This window comes from Mastigoproctus giganteus, chromosome 10, assembly GCF_048544385.1.
Source record: "Mastigoproctus giganteus isolate SK-2022 chromosome 10, ASM4854438v1, whole genome shotgun sequence".
NCBI lineage: Eukaryota > Metazoa > Arthropoda > Arachnida > Uropygi > Thelyphonidae > Mastigoproctus > Mastigoproctus giganteus.
This window is the reverse complement of record NC_143584.1, coordinates 52,192,680-52,205,491: the sequence shown is the minus strand read 5'-3', so window position 1 is coordinate 52,205,491 and position 12,812 is coordinate 52,192,680. Positions and strand designations below refer to the sequence as shown.

At 35.4% G+C, this 12,812-nt stretch overlaps 1 protein-coding gene across 2 annotated transcripts in view; it reads right to left on the bottom strand.

Annotated features, from left to right (window-relative positions):
• LOC150079033 (twitchin-like) overlaps positions 1-12,812 on the bottom strand; it is a 2,795,346-nt gene that overhangs the window by 1,672,647 nt on the left and 1,109,887 nt on the right. For both annotated transcript variants that reach the window (XM_090382361.1, XM_090382360.1), the window contains one exon: positions 1,730-2,032. In XM_090382361.1, coding sequence (XP_090238487.1) covers positions 1,730-2,032 — 303 coding nt within the window. The remainder of the gene's footprint in view (positions 1-1,729; positions 2,033-12,812) is intronic.

Below are 12,812 nucleotides of genomic sequence, written 5' to 3'. Positions count from 1 at the left end.
ATTCACAGAACTACACATGGAACTGCTAACAGAGAAGAAACTGGAATAATTCATAGATTGAGCAAGAATGGAGATAGTAGAAGCTGAACTTCAGCTTACTGATAAGTCTTCGTGAGAAGTTCTTTTACCCCTGGTAGAACTACTCAACAAAAAAAAATATATATCAAAGATAAACCGTTTTATAGGAAAATCTAGCAATAGATTAATAATAGTTCAGCAGGATAATGCATACTGCCGCATTACCAGTATTGTTCACGAGTGGTTTGCCAAACACAAAAGTGATTTCCAAGTTCAACCTTGGCCAGAAGATATGAATCCTATAGAATATCTCTGGGATTATGTGAATCAACAGCAGTGGTGTATTTTGGCCGGAACGCACAGCAAAAACGTTCCGGTACTTTTTTCTAAATGTCATAATACAAAATCATTAAATTTATACACCTAATATTATGAAACAATGGCATAATCAAAGGGGGGGAAGAAATATCTATTTTACCCATTGCTATTAAAAATATATATTAATAGTAATCTTTAAAATTAATAAATTTCTTTAAAAATTTATTTAAAAACAAAAATATAAATTTTGCAATGAAACTTGAATGTTTCTTACTAAAGTACAATGTGTTAGATAAAGAGATCTAACGAATAAAATATACTGTGATGCATGTGAATGCTGCATTTTGATTCACCATGAGCTGAATGCTAGAACTGGTTTTTCTATGAACCGTGAGTCTGAAGTCTGATTCAGTTACTGTACAGTCGATGTGCTGTTATAGTCTTCTGGAGAATGAGCATTCTGGTACTATTTTTTTTTACGATGAGCGTTATTGGACTATTGCAAATGTAGGAGACACAATTAATACAATCCTGGTGACATGGTACAACATACCTTCTGCAATGTTCAGAGGTCTTATAGAGTCCATGCCTCACTGTGTGACATGGTACTGGTTATATATATATATATATATATATATATGTTTGTGTGTATACCTAACCTATATATAACAAAAACAAAATTTGAACAAACCAGCACTGTCAAGATATGGAGTTAAGGTTTGTAAATGGGGAGAGGGAGAGAGAGAGAGAGGAGTGAAAGCTAAGCTAAGAATGACATTAGCAAATATTATTGCCCAGCATAAGAAATAGGCTGGTTATTAATATTGCAAGGGAAAATGTATAAATGCCCTGAGCTACAACCAAGGAGAAATCCCTTAAAAAAAAAAAAAAAAAACATTTATTAATAAAAATCGACAAAAATTAATAAAATTATTGGTAATTATTAGAAATAACTAAATATTGGCAATAATTTTATTTATTTTTACTTTATATTCATTTTATGCATTAATGCACATATAGAAAATATTGACAGAACCCAAACCAAATTCAGGATTACAAGACCATATTAGAAGTCCAGTAATATTCTACCCATCCTCACCAACATTTCCAGCAGCAATCACCATTGATGAATCTTAATTTGGATTCTCATTCAGATACCCTATGCTCCAATATCACAATCATTGAGCTCTTTTTTTTTTTTTTTTTTTTAATTAATACTTGGCTTCCTGTACTTCAGATTAACTCGAATGTGAATCTTTACTTTATACAAATAATTTTTCCTTCCCCTAATAATTTTTATTTCTTTGTATATGTTTGTTTATAAAACTCTTTTGTAAACATAAAAGTAAATACACTTAGAAATATTCAGCAAAGAAAATTTTAAAATACATACAGAATTTGGGTTTTGCTAAATGGGGTGATGTTGCTTCACTAGGTTCACTAGGTCCAGCTTTGTTTACTGCTCGGACTCTAAATTCATACTTGTCTCCTTCATTTAGGCCAGTGACTTTCCCTTCTGGAATGTTACCATGAATCTCTTTTGCTGGTACCCAATCGGGACTGTATTTATCCTTTTTTTCAATGATATAGCCAGTAACTGGAGCACCTCCATCACGCATTGGTGGGTCCCACTTTAGATGTACAAAATCTTTGTCATAATCTTTTATTTCAGGGGTGCCAGGAGGGCCCGGTTCATCTGAAAGAATGCATATCAATAATACAAAGACACTTGTAATCAAAGAGAAAAGCAATTTTCTTACATATTAAATTAAATAAAAAAGAATAAATTAATTAAATAAAATAACAAATAACAATAATAACTGAAAATCCATATAATTACTATAATAAATTCCATACTATCTGAAGTTCACTTGTTACCTGATGCACTGAGAAAATTTGAAGGATTCTGACAGGTCTCTAATAATTCAGATACATTATACTGTACTGTACTGCATAAGGGAAAAAAATTATTTCCAACAAAATGGATTCTGCTCATAATTAATATAAGATATCATGAATTTAACTACACGCTTTCAATCCGTCCCCCATTGGGTTCTTGTGTTTGTCTTTATGGCTCCAGATACTTCCATTGTTTTTTTTTTTTTTTTTTTTTTTCCAGTTTTGTTTTAGTTGCAGTTGGTTATAGTAAGTTCTCTTGCTACTTTCCTTTTTGTTCAGTTAACCATAAATCACAGACCTACTGTTCTATTCCTCCATATACAGGGTGATTCACTACCAGTGCGACAAACTTGCAGGAGGTGTAGGGAGCACAAAGACGAATCGGAATCACATAGCATTGCAGGGTCCGAAATGCCTTTGTCATGCGGTAGAGGACGTTGAACGGGAGGTCCCGTGAACAGCGATCCTGCTGGAAGTCAGCATTTGCGAACCGTTTCTGTTGAAGAAACCAAGTAGCAAAAGTCCTTCGGAGTGGATAATCCGCAAGCTCCAATGACTGGACGCGTTGCAGATGGTATGAACTCATTTGGTTTGTTGACAGTATCCTCCATACAGTGGATTGGGAAGTACCCAATCGTTGGCCTATCGCTCGAGTACTCATACTCGGATTGCCTTCTGCAAGATGTAGGACATTCTCCTCATTGTCTGGCGTCCTCGTCGTTTGCTCTCGATTCATGGTACCTCTCGTGAAACAACCAGTCTCATGTAACCTTCTGTGCACACGTCCGAAAATCATATGATGAGGAGCATGCCTGTACGTGAAACGTTCCTGGTACAAGCGCAGAGTGGCGCGCCCATTACGGTCTGCAGCTCCATACGCGAGGTGCATGTCGGCCAGTTCAACGTTTGAATACTCGTCCATCCTACTGCCTTGGGAACCGGTTCGGAAATGCTGACTTCCAGCGGGATCGCTGTTCATGCGACCTCCTGTTCAACGTCCTCTACCGCATGACGAAGGCATTTCGGACCTTGCAATGCTATGTGATTCTGATTCGTCTTTGTGCCCCCTACACCTCCTGCAAGTTTGTCGCACTGGTAGTGAATCACCCTGTATATACATGCCATTTTGGCCTTAACTTCACAAATTTTAAATTCATTATTTTCATTCTAAGTTCACTATTTCCTTAATTCTTTATTTTATCATTATTACCTTGCACATACATTATGTCAGGGACTTTATATTGTTGTCTTTTCTTTTTTTTGCAATTGACTTGACTCTTGATGATGACATGAGGACTGTACATTATACAACAATATCCTATCCTTATCTATTTTCTTTCATTTTTTTTTTTTTTTTTTTTGAATGATTGCTTTCATTCTTTTATTCTATTACATGTATTTCTTTACTCTTCTTCTACATCTCTTCACTCTATTACACAACTTTTAGCTTATATCCATTATGGTTGTATTTCTGACTATCAGTGGCCCTAGTCCATAAAATGCTTTTATCATTGTCACTTTTTTCTGTTTCCTTTTATAAACTACATATTTCATATAACACACACACAAAAATATGCCCTCACAAATATACACACAACTACAAAAATAGTAGATTACAAAGATAAATCAAAATGAAGCAATAAAGAGATATCAGCAAACATAAGTGGCTGCTTAAGCAAAATCATAATTTTGCCTAACATACAATATTTATTAAGAAGATAAAGGAGAGGCAGAGTGTAAAAGGTGCAGAAAGGAGTGAAGAAACAAATAAGTAAAAATAAAAATAAAACACAAAGTAAAGTGGAAGGAATAAGCTTTTAAAAATTTTAAAGATATTAAATAAAAGGTATATACAGCCAAGATTACAATTCAAAAAAATAACTAATTCATTAGTTATTTTTTGAACTAATCCAGAATAATTCAATTTCATTCATGACTAAATCTTCATGAATGAAACTGAATTATTCTGGAAGAAGATGCCCTCACAAATATACACTTTATGAGAAGGTTTCAAAACTGCAAAAACTGCTTGACTTTACTGATAGGCAACAATTAAACTGAAGTTTAAGCTACTTTTTAGCATATCACAGTGAGAACCTAAGGACTTTCTATAATGTTTAAACCCCACCTGATAGCGTGGAGGCCAAAAATGTGAAATATCACAAATAAGACATGATAAACCAACAACAAAAAATATAAAAAAAAAAAAAGAAAGAAAGAAAGAAAACAAATAAAAGACAACTATTGTGTTCAACCTCATCAGAGGGATCCCTGGACTTGGAAATTATGGTATTTCAAACATAACAGAAATTATCAAAATGGATAATGATCAACAAAATGCCAGCCCACTGAAGCATAAACCCGCATCATGAGGTCCTTAAGCACTTGCCATCAGCAAAATCAGACTGCTGCCAATTTTTAAATTCCATTTGGTGGGAGCGGGGACAATGATAATTAAATGTTCGTCATGAATAAAATTGAATTATTTTGGAAGAAGATGCCCTCACAAATATACACTTTATGAGAAGGTTTCAAAACTGCAAAAACTGCTTGACTTTACTGATAGGCAACAATTAAACTGAAGTTTAAGCTACTTTTTAGCATATCACAGTGAGAACCTAAGGACTTTCTATAATGTTTAAACCCTTCATTGCTCATAAATTAGAAAATAACAAGAAAGCATGGGTTACTGAAACAAACTGAACTGAAATGAATGAATAAATGATAATAATAATAATATGTTAGCTTTTTGAAAAGGTATAAGAGTGGTAGAAATTGAAGCTAATGACTAGCCTGCAAGCTAGTCATTAGCATCAATATTCTTTCATTTTAAAATAAGAATACAGGTGGTGCCTCGCAATTTGACGTACCGCAATTTGACAGTCTCGCAATTCGATGTACCGCTATTCGACAGTCGGATTTCGCGGGCCAGCGAAAACGCTACATGGTATTGCACGATAGAATTCTTTGCTGGACTATGTAACTGCGTTAACATTACTAAATAGCACTAAATAGTGACGGCTGCTTCATACATTTTAACCAATGGTATTAAAGAGTGAGAGTAACATTTAACCAATGATAGATAAAGCGGGAATAGATCCCTCAATCGTTCAGCTACATTAGCCGCCCTCAAAGACAGCTACAGGTATGCCTTCAGTTCTTCCTCAGTTATGAAACAACATTATCTCGTTAATAATCGTAGTCTGAGTTCACATTTTCTCTAGTTGTTTGTGCTAATTCATAATTCTGCATTTCTCATAAAGTAAAAAATTTTGTGCTTTGGCAGTTATTTATTTTTTGAGTGAAATTTGATAATGGGTCCAAAGAGAAGTGAACAACGGAATAATTCAGGAAAGAAACACACTTGGTTGAGCATAGAAAAGAAGAAAGAAATTATAGAAAAAGTGCAGAAAGGTAGAACAATTACAGATGTAGCTCAAGAGTATGGCATCCCTAGGTCAACCGTGGCAACTTTTTGGCAACAAAGGGACAAGATTATAGGTGCTAGGGGTGTTTGCTGGAGCAATGAAAATTTCTGACAGAAACAGATCTTTAATCAATGAAGAAATGGAAAAGCTGCTTCTTACCTGATTAGTGAAAGACAGATGAAAGGAGATCCAGTAACTCAGGCAATGATCTGTGAGAAGGCTAGGTTAATTTTTGAAGAATTGCAGAAGAAAATTCCAGGACGTATCTCAGATAAAACTGATGAATTCAAGGCAAGTCGTGGGTGGTTTCACAGATTCAAAGGTAGAACAGGTATCCATAGTGTTCTCAGACATGGGGAAGCAGCTAGTGCAGATAAAATGGCTGCAGAAGAGTTTATGAAAAAATTTGAAGATTTAATCATGAAGGAAGGCTACTTGCCACAGCAAATTTTTAACGGGGATGAAACTGGGTTATTTTGGAAGCACTTACCAAATTGAACATACATCACACAAGAAGAAGTGACGCTCCCAGGACATAAGCCTATGAAAGATAGGCTTACCTTGTTATTGGCAGCAAATGCAAGTGGAGACTTTAAAGTAAAGCCACTTCTCGTTTACCACTCTAAAAATCCTCGCTGCTTTGGGAAGAAAATCATCAAGTCCAAACTATCAGTGATGTGGAGATCCAATGCAAAAGCCTGGGCAGATCAGAAAGTCTTCAAAGATTGGATTTTTGAGGAGTTTTCCCCGAGAGTAAAAACATTCCTCATTGACAACAATTTACCTTTGAAAGCACTGCTGATTTTTGACAATGCTAGTGCCCACCCCCAAGACTTGGCAAACATTCTTGAAATTGACTTTGATTTCATCAAAGTCCAGTTTTTGCCTCCAAACACCACATCACTGATCCAACCCATGGATCAAGAAGTAATTGCCTGTTTTAAAAAACTTTACACCAAGGCTTTGTTTTCACAGCTTTTTGACGTGACTCATTCTTCTGATAAGACACTGAAGGAGTTCTGGAAGACTGAGTTCAATATTCTTCATGCCATTTCCTTTATTAAAACTGCCTGGGAGGGAGTGACACAGAGGACCTTTCGTGCATCATGGAAGAAACTCATTCCTTCCTTTTTTCGGGATGACAACAATGCAGTTCAAGCCGCTGAAGAATCAGAAGCAACTGCGGCCATGTGAAAATCATTTCACCAGCGGAGAACCTCGACATAGGAGAAGTTGATGAGGCTGATGTGGAAGAGCTTGTGGAGGATCAGGATGACGAACCAACCGTGGAAGAACTCAAAACACTCAGTGAACAGGAAGCAAAAGAGAGAGAAAAGGAAATTTCACTTGAAGAAGAAGAAGAAGAAGAAGAAGAAGACAGGGTAAAAGGGCCGATGCCAACAGCTGCCATTAAAGAAATTTTATTCCATTGGGAGAAGGTGCAGTCTGCTTGTTTAAAATGGCACCCCAACACTGCTGTTGTAACTAGAATGACAGACTTGTTTAACAACACTACTATGCATCACTTCAAGGCTATCTTGAAAAAGAGGGAGAGACAGTCCACCTTTGATCAATTCCTCATCCTCATTCAAGCCAAGAGGAGAAGAGAAAGGGTAGAACAAGATAAATAAAACATCCTTCCAACATCTAAGGCTCAATGAAATGTATGTACTCATTATGTATTTTGTAATTTCGTTTGTTAAATGGTAGAATATAGTAAAGTCAATAATACTGTGTATTTCTCTCCGACAACGAATTAATCAATTTTCCATAAACTTATATGGAAAATATTGACCCGCAATTTGACTCTAATTCGGCGATGGATTATAGTCGAATTGCGAGGCACCACCGTATTATAATGAAAAAAAAAAAAAAAAAAAAAAAAAAAAGGTAGAGGGTGGCAGAAATTTTTGGGCCGTCATAGAGAATTAGTAGTAGTAGTGGCATGTGATGCAAGTGTATGAGCTTATGCAGCATCAGCCAAAAAAAAAAAAAAATCACACCATTCCCTCCAAATGTCTATCCAGTTCCTCCTTAAATTTATTTAACCTATCAACTTCCACAACGACAGATGGAAGTTTGTTCCAGCAATTAACCACTCGCTGGCTAAAGGCAAATTTCCGCACATCTATTCTACATCTGTCTTTTCTTAATTTGAATTTATGCCCCCTTAGGTTCGTAATCTGAACAAGTGGAAGGATCCCATCAGAATTCAGCGTGCTCAATCCATTCAAGGCCTTATACACCCCAATCAGATCACCGAGGTGCCTAGTCTCCAGCCACTGCAATTTGCAGAACTTAAGCCTCTCTTGGTAAGAGGATCCCTTCATTCCCCTCACCAATCTTGTTGCCCTTCTCTGTACACGCTCAAGCAAATCTACATCCTTCCTAAAATGAGGCCTCCAGACCTGTACGCAGTACTCAAGGCGTGGCCTGAGCATTGCCTTATACAGAGGGACAATCACCTCCTTTTCCCTGCTAGCAAAATTCCTATATATCATTGACAAAACCGCATGACCTGCCCTGGAAGCCTGTCTGCATTGCTCAGAAAACTTCATATCTGACTGCACAATTTTTCCCAGGTCTTTTTCATTTTCTACCACCTTAAGTATAGTACCACACAGTTGGTACGTTTCTCTGGGGTTACTTCTATCCATATGCAGTACTTTGCATTTGTCAAGGTTAAACTTCAGTTGCCACTTCTTAGCCCATCTGCCCAAATTATCTAGATCCTGTTGCAGTAGCACATTGCCATAACTGTCATTAACAACCCTGCCAATCTTTGTATCATCTGCAAACTTCGACACTAAGCCTGATATACCTTCATCAATATCATTGATAAATATACAATTCATTCTTCTTTCAAGGTTGTTATAAAGAATGTAAGTTTCTGAATGAAAGTGTTTGTTTTTTATCTCCCATTTAAAAACAAAACTGTGTCCATATGTAACTAGTATTCTGTACTAGTAAAAGACAGTGATATATATTTATTTTCCTACTGAATATATGAATATTTTTGATTTTCTGTAACCCAAATACTAATCTAAAAGAAACATTTTGTGGTTTTTGTTCATATTTTTATTTCAAAATCCTGACTGAAGACAATCATTAATTATTTATTTTAATTATTAAGTAACTGATTAAAATAAATGGTTACAAACATTTCAAGGATGTTTCATATAATATTTTCGATTTTAAAAATCAATTTGAGACAAAAGTTGCCTGAGGGCAAAATTCACAACTAACTTGTGGTCTAAATAGAACTGTATATATTATGTAGCAAATAAAATTTTAAGAAAGTTTTTAAGAAAGCTGTAACTTTCTTACAGAATTCTCATTTTAATATTTATTTATCCTTAAAATAAGTAATACTATTTATTATCGTGTATTTGTAAAAAAATTTGTTCTGTTTCAATGCATAGTGGATTTTAATTTTGAAATTAAGTGATAAATCTGTAGAGGAAGGCCCTGATATTTTTTAGTTATATTTTTATTTTTTCATTACATTAACAGATAAATTCACATTTATAGATATAAATTCCTTGTACTATTACACAGATCAACAATAATATTTTATGTTAAGTGATCCTCAATAAAGAAGAAAAGCTAATAAATGTGAGATTAACTGCTGTTTAATCAGTTTCAATAAGGCTAACAAGTTAATGTATACCCCCCATCCACAGAAATGTTAGTATAAAAGTTTCAGTGTGCAGTGCAATTAATTCAACTAAAAATATATATGATTTTATTGTAGCATAAAGAGTTTAAATAATTAACTAGGATGTTATATGTTGAATTTCTTGTTCACGAAATAAAATAAATAGATAAAAAGAGGGCTATAATTTTACTTTCTTACTAAATATGAATATTTTTAGTTTTCTGTTATTGTACTTGTTTAATGTGAAAGAAGTTTAAACATTCTGTGCAGCATATGAAATTGAGCCAGTAATGAAATCTCATTATTTAAAAGTTTTGTAATGTTACTGAAGATTACTCCAGGACCTTGACTATGAGCATGAGCATTTATGAATCCAACATCTAAGTAGAAAAATTTAAAGCTTTTCTTCTTAATTCTTTTTATTGTTCCACTAAGATTCCCTTATTTTCTATCTTGGGACTTATTAAAGAATATGAGGGAAACCAAGAACTATATTTCTACATTTATCTTTCTTTCATTCTTCATCCTCATGTCAATTCACTCTTGGCATTACTTTTCTTCCAAACTCTGTACAAATCACAAATCCACCTACCATGGAATATTATTCTCACATCTGGGATCTGGGGTGGTGCCCCCAAAACCTCTCTTGTGCTTCAAGATTCCATTATAATGAGCACAAGTCCCTCCCCCCACAAATAGCTCAATCCTTTCTTCTCCTTTTAAAATGCAAAAACAACTGTACTGAATGCAACTTCTTATATAAAAATTAATTTAGGTATAGTAATTTGCTCTTCAAGGAAAGTATTCAAAAAGTTCATTCTCTAAATTCAGAGCCAGTCTGATTATGGGGTTTTTGACTCAAAGAGAGAGAGAGAGAGAGAGAGAGAGGTTCCCTCTTTCTGAGTCAAAAAGTTGAAAAAGAAGAAAAGTTGGTTCTGTGAGTTTGAAGACAGCAGTAAAAGGATGTTAACTGGTTGTGGCACATGTTTTGATTGTTTTGGAAGAGACAGCTGGAATTACAGAAGCCAATTCAGAACAGTGTCCATGGAAGTATTTACAGAAAAAGCATGCAGAAGAAACAGAACATCTATGAGACAGCGAGTGGAGAGACTTTGTTAGATATGGGTCATTAATTAACTAACTGCCCTCTTATCTGAGTGACATCGAAGATGTCACTCAGATAAGAGTGTCATCGAAGGTGAGGGCAGTTAGCAGAGGAGTAGAAGAAACCTTTTTGTGAAATATAAGACAGGGCTGAGTTTTAGAAGGATTGAAATCAACTAAGCTATCTTTGCCCACTGGAGAATTACATGGAGATTAGCAGGCCAAAGTTTCTCAAACTGGAAGGTCGAATGCTATGTGCTAAATTGAATAAGGTCATTAATATACAAGAAGAAAAGAGTTGGGAAATAAGTGAACCTTGAGAAACACCTGCAATTGGGTGAAGTTAGAAGACAGAGAGCCATCTACCATCACCCAAAGTAAGCAGTCAGAGAGAAAATTGATATCCAATTACAAAACACAGTTTGCAAACCATAGGACGGAAGCTTATTTAGAAGATCGTTATGCCAAACATGATCAAAAGCCTTTGACATATCAAGAGCAACTGCTTGATCTTCACCAAACTTTTCCTTGAATTTGTCCATAGATGGATAATATAAACCAGAAAATCACCAGTGGATCAATACTAACAGAATCCATACTGGTGATCATTGATCAGGTGGAAAGTTTCTAGATAGTTTAAGGGTTGATGGTTAATTGATTTTTCCATATACTTTAGAAAGAGCAGAAGTAAGTGCAATGGGACAATAACTGGATGGAAGGGATTTGTAGAAACTGGATGGATAGGAGCAAATTTGCAAGCAGAAGAGAAAATGCCTTTGGAATACGAAAATGAGAAAAGGTAACATGGAACAGGAGTAAATTCATGATTATAGCTTTTGAGAACAAGTGGAGAAATACCATCAGGACCTGGATTTTTCTTAGTATCAGGATTGATCAAAATCCTTCTGTATCCTTTTGACAGAAGACCAGAGGAGGCATTGAATGGAGTGTACTGGGAATGGTGGGAGGTGGCTTTCCAAGATCATCAATAAGCGAGTTGAAATTAAAATAGGACGCTAGCAGATCAGCTTTATCTTTGGGTGAAATGGCAATAGAACCATCTTGTTTTGACAGAGGTGAGGAAGAGATATGGGCAAAAGAAAAAGTTGTGGCCAACAGCTTTGACAAGAGACCAGAATGCTCTACTACCATTTGGACAGGAATCACATTTTCTACTCTTAGCTTGTTCAAAATCTAGTTTGGACTGATTAATAAGTGCTTTACAATTGTTGTGAGATTTTGTGTAAGCAGAAAATGAACCTGAAGATTTGGAAACAAGCCAATTACAATATGAAACATTCTTATCTTGAACAGCCTTAGAACATTTATTGGAAAATCAAGGTTTACATAAAGAATGAGATTTTAAGGTTGAGTGTGGAATAAAGGATTCATTCCTACAAGAATAATTTCACTGACACAATCTGAGCAAATGTTTACATTACAAGATTTGAAACATTAATCCGACCAAGGAAAAGAAATCTTGAAGATCATCCAGTTATGCATTCTTATAATGCCAAACAACATGAGTTTGGGAAGCCATGAGATAAAGGCTCCATTGGAGAAGAGACAATCACCAAGTTGTGATCTGAGGTGCCTAAAGGACCTCTCACTTCGACCGTGTACTTAGAAGGGTTGTTTGTGAGAAAAAGATCAAGCATGTTGGCTGCATGGTTAGGATTGTCTGGTATTCTGGTAGGTAAATGAACAATCTGTGAGAGATCATTAGTAAATGCACAAGCCTCAGCATCTCAACCAACTCGGTCCGTGTGACTAGAAAATGGAAGCCAGCTGGAGTTATGAACATTAAAATCACCAAGGAAAATTACCTCACCTTTAGGAAAGTTGGACTGAAGAAAATCAATTTCATAAAGTTCCAAGTGATTAGTGGAGTTTGGAGAATGATAGAGGCAACAGGTGAATTTGACAGAATGAGAATGTGCTAGAGAGATTTTAAGCCAGAGAAGGTCGAAAAGAGTAGATTCCAAATTACTAAGTCTCTGATAGGGAATATCAGAGCGGACACATGCAGAAGGCCCACCTTTGAAGTGAAAGGAATCATATAGTGAATAATTTGGACAACTGAGATGAGCAGTGGTTGAAGCAACCAATAATTTAGATTCTATTAGAAAAAGTGTGTGGAATTTGGTAAACTGTAAGTGGAAGTGGACATCTTAGAGATTGGAACTCAAATCACAAATATTTGTGAAATAAACAAGAAATTGTTTAGGAGTATATTTTTTTGCAGATATGTTTTTTCTATTAGTTTGACTATTCATGACATATTGAGTAGTATGGAAAGGTGGTGAGGACATGTTGTATGGAGTTTGGATATGGCCTACACATGGTAAAAATATACCCAGCTCCTTGACATAACGTTGCCTCGACAA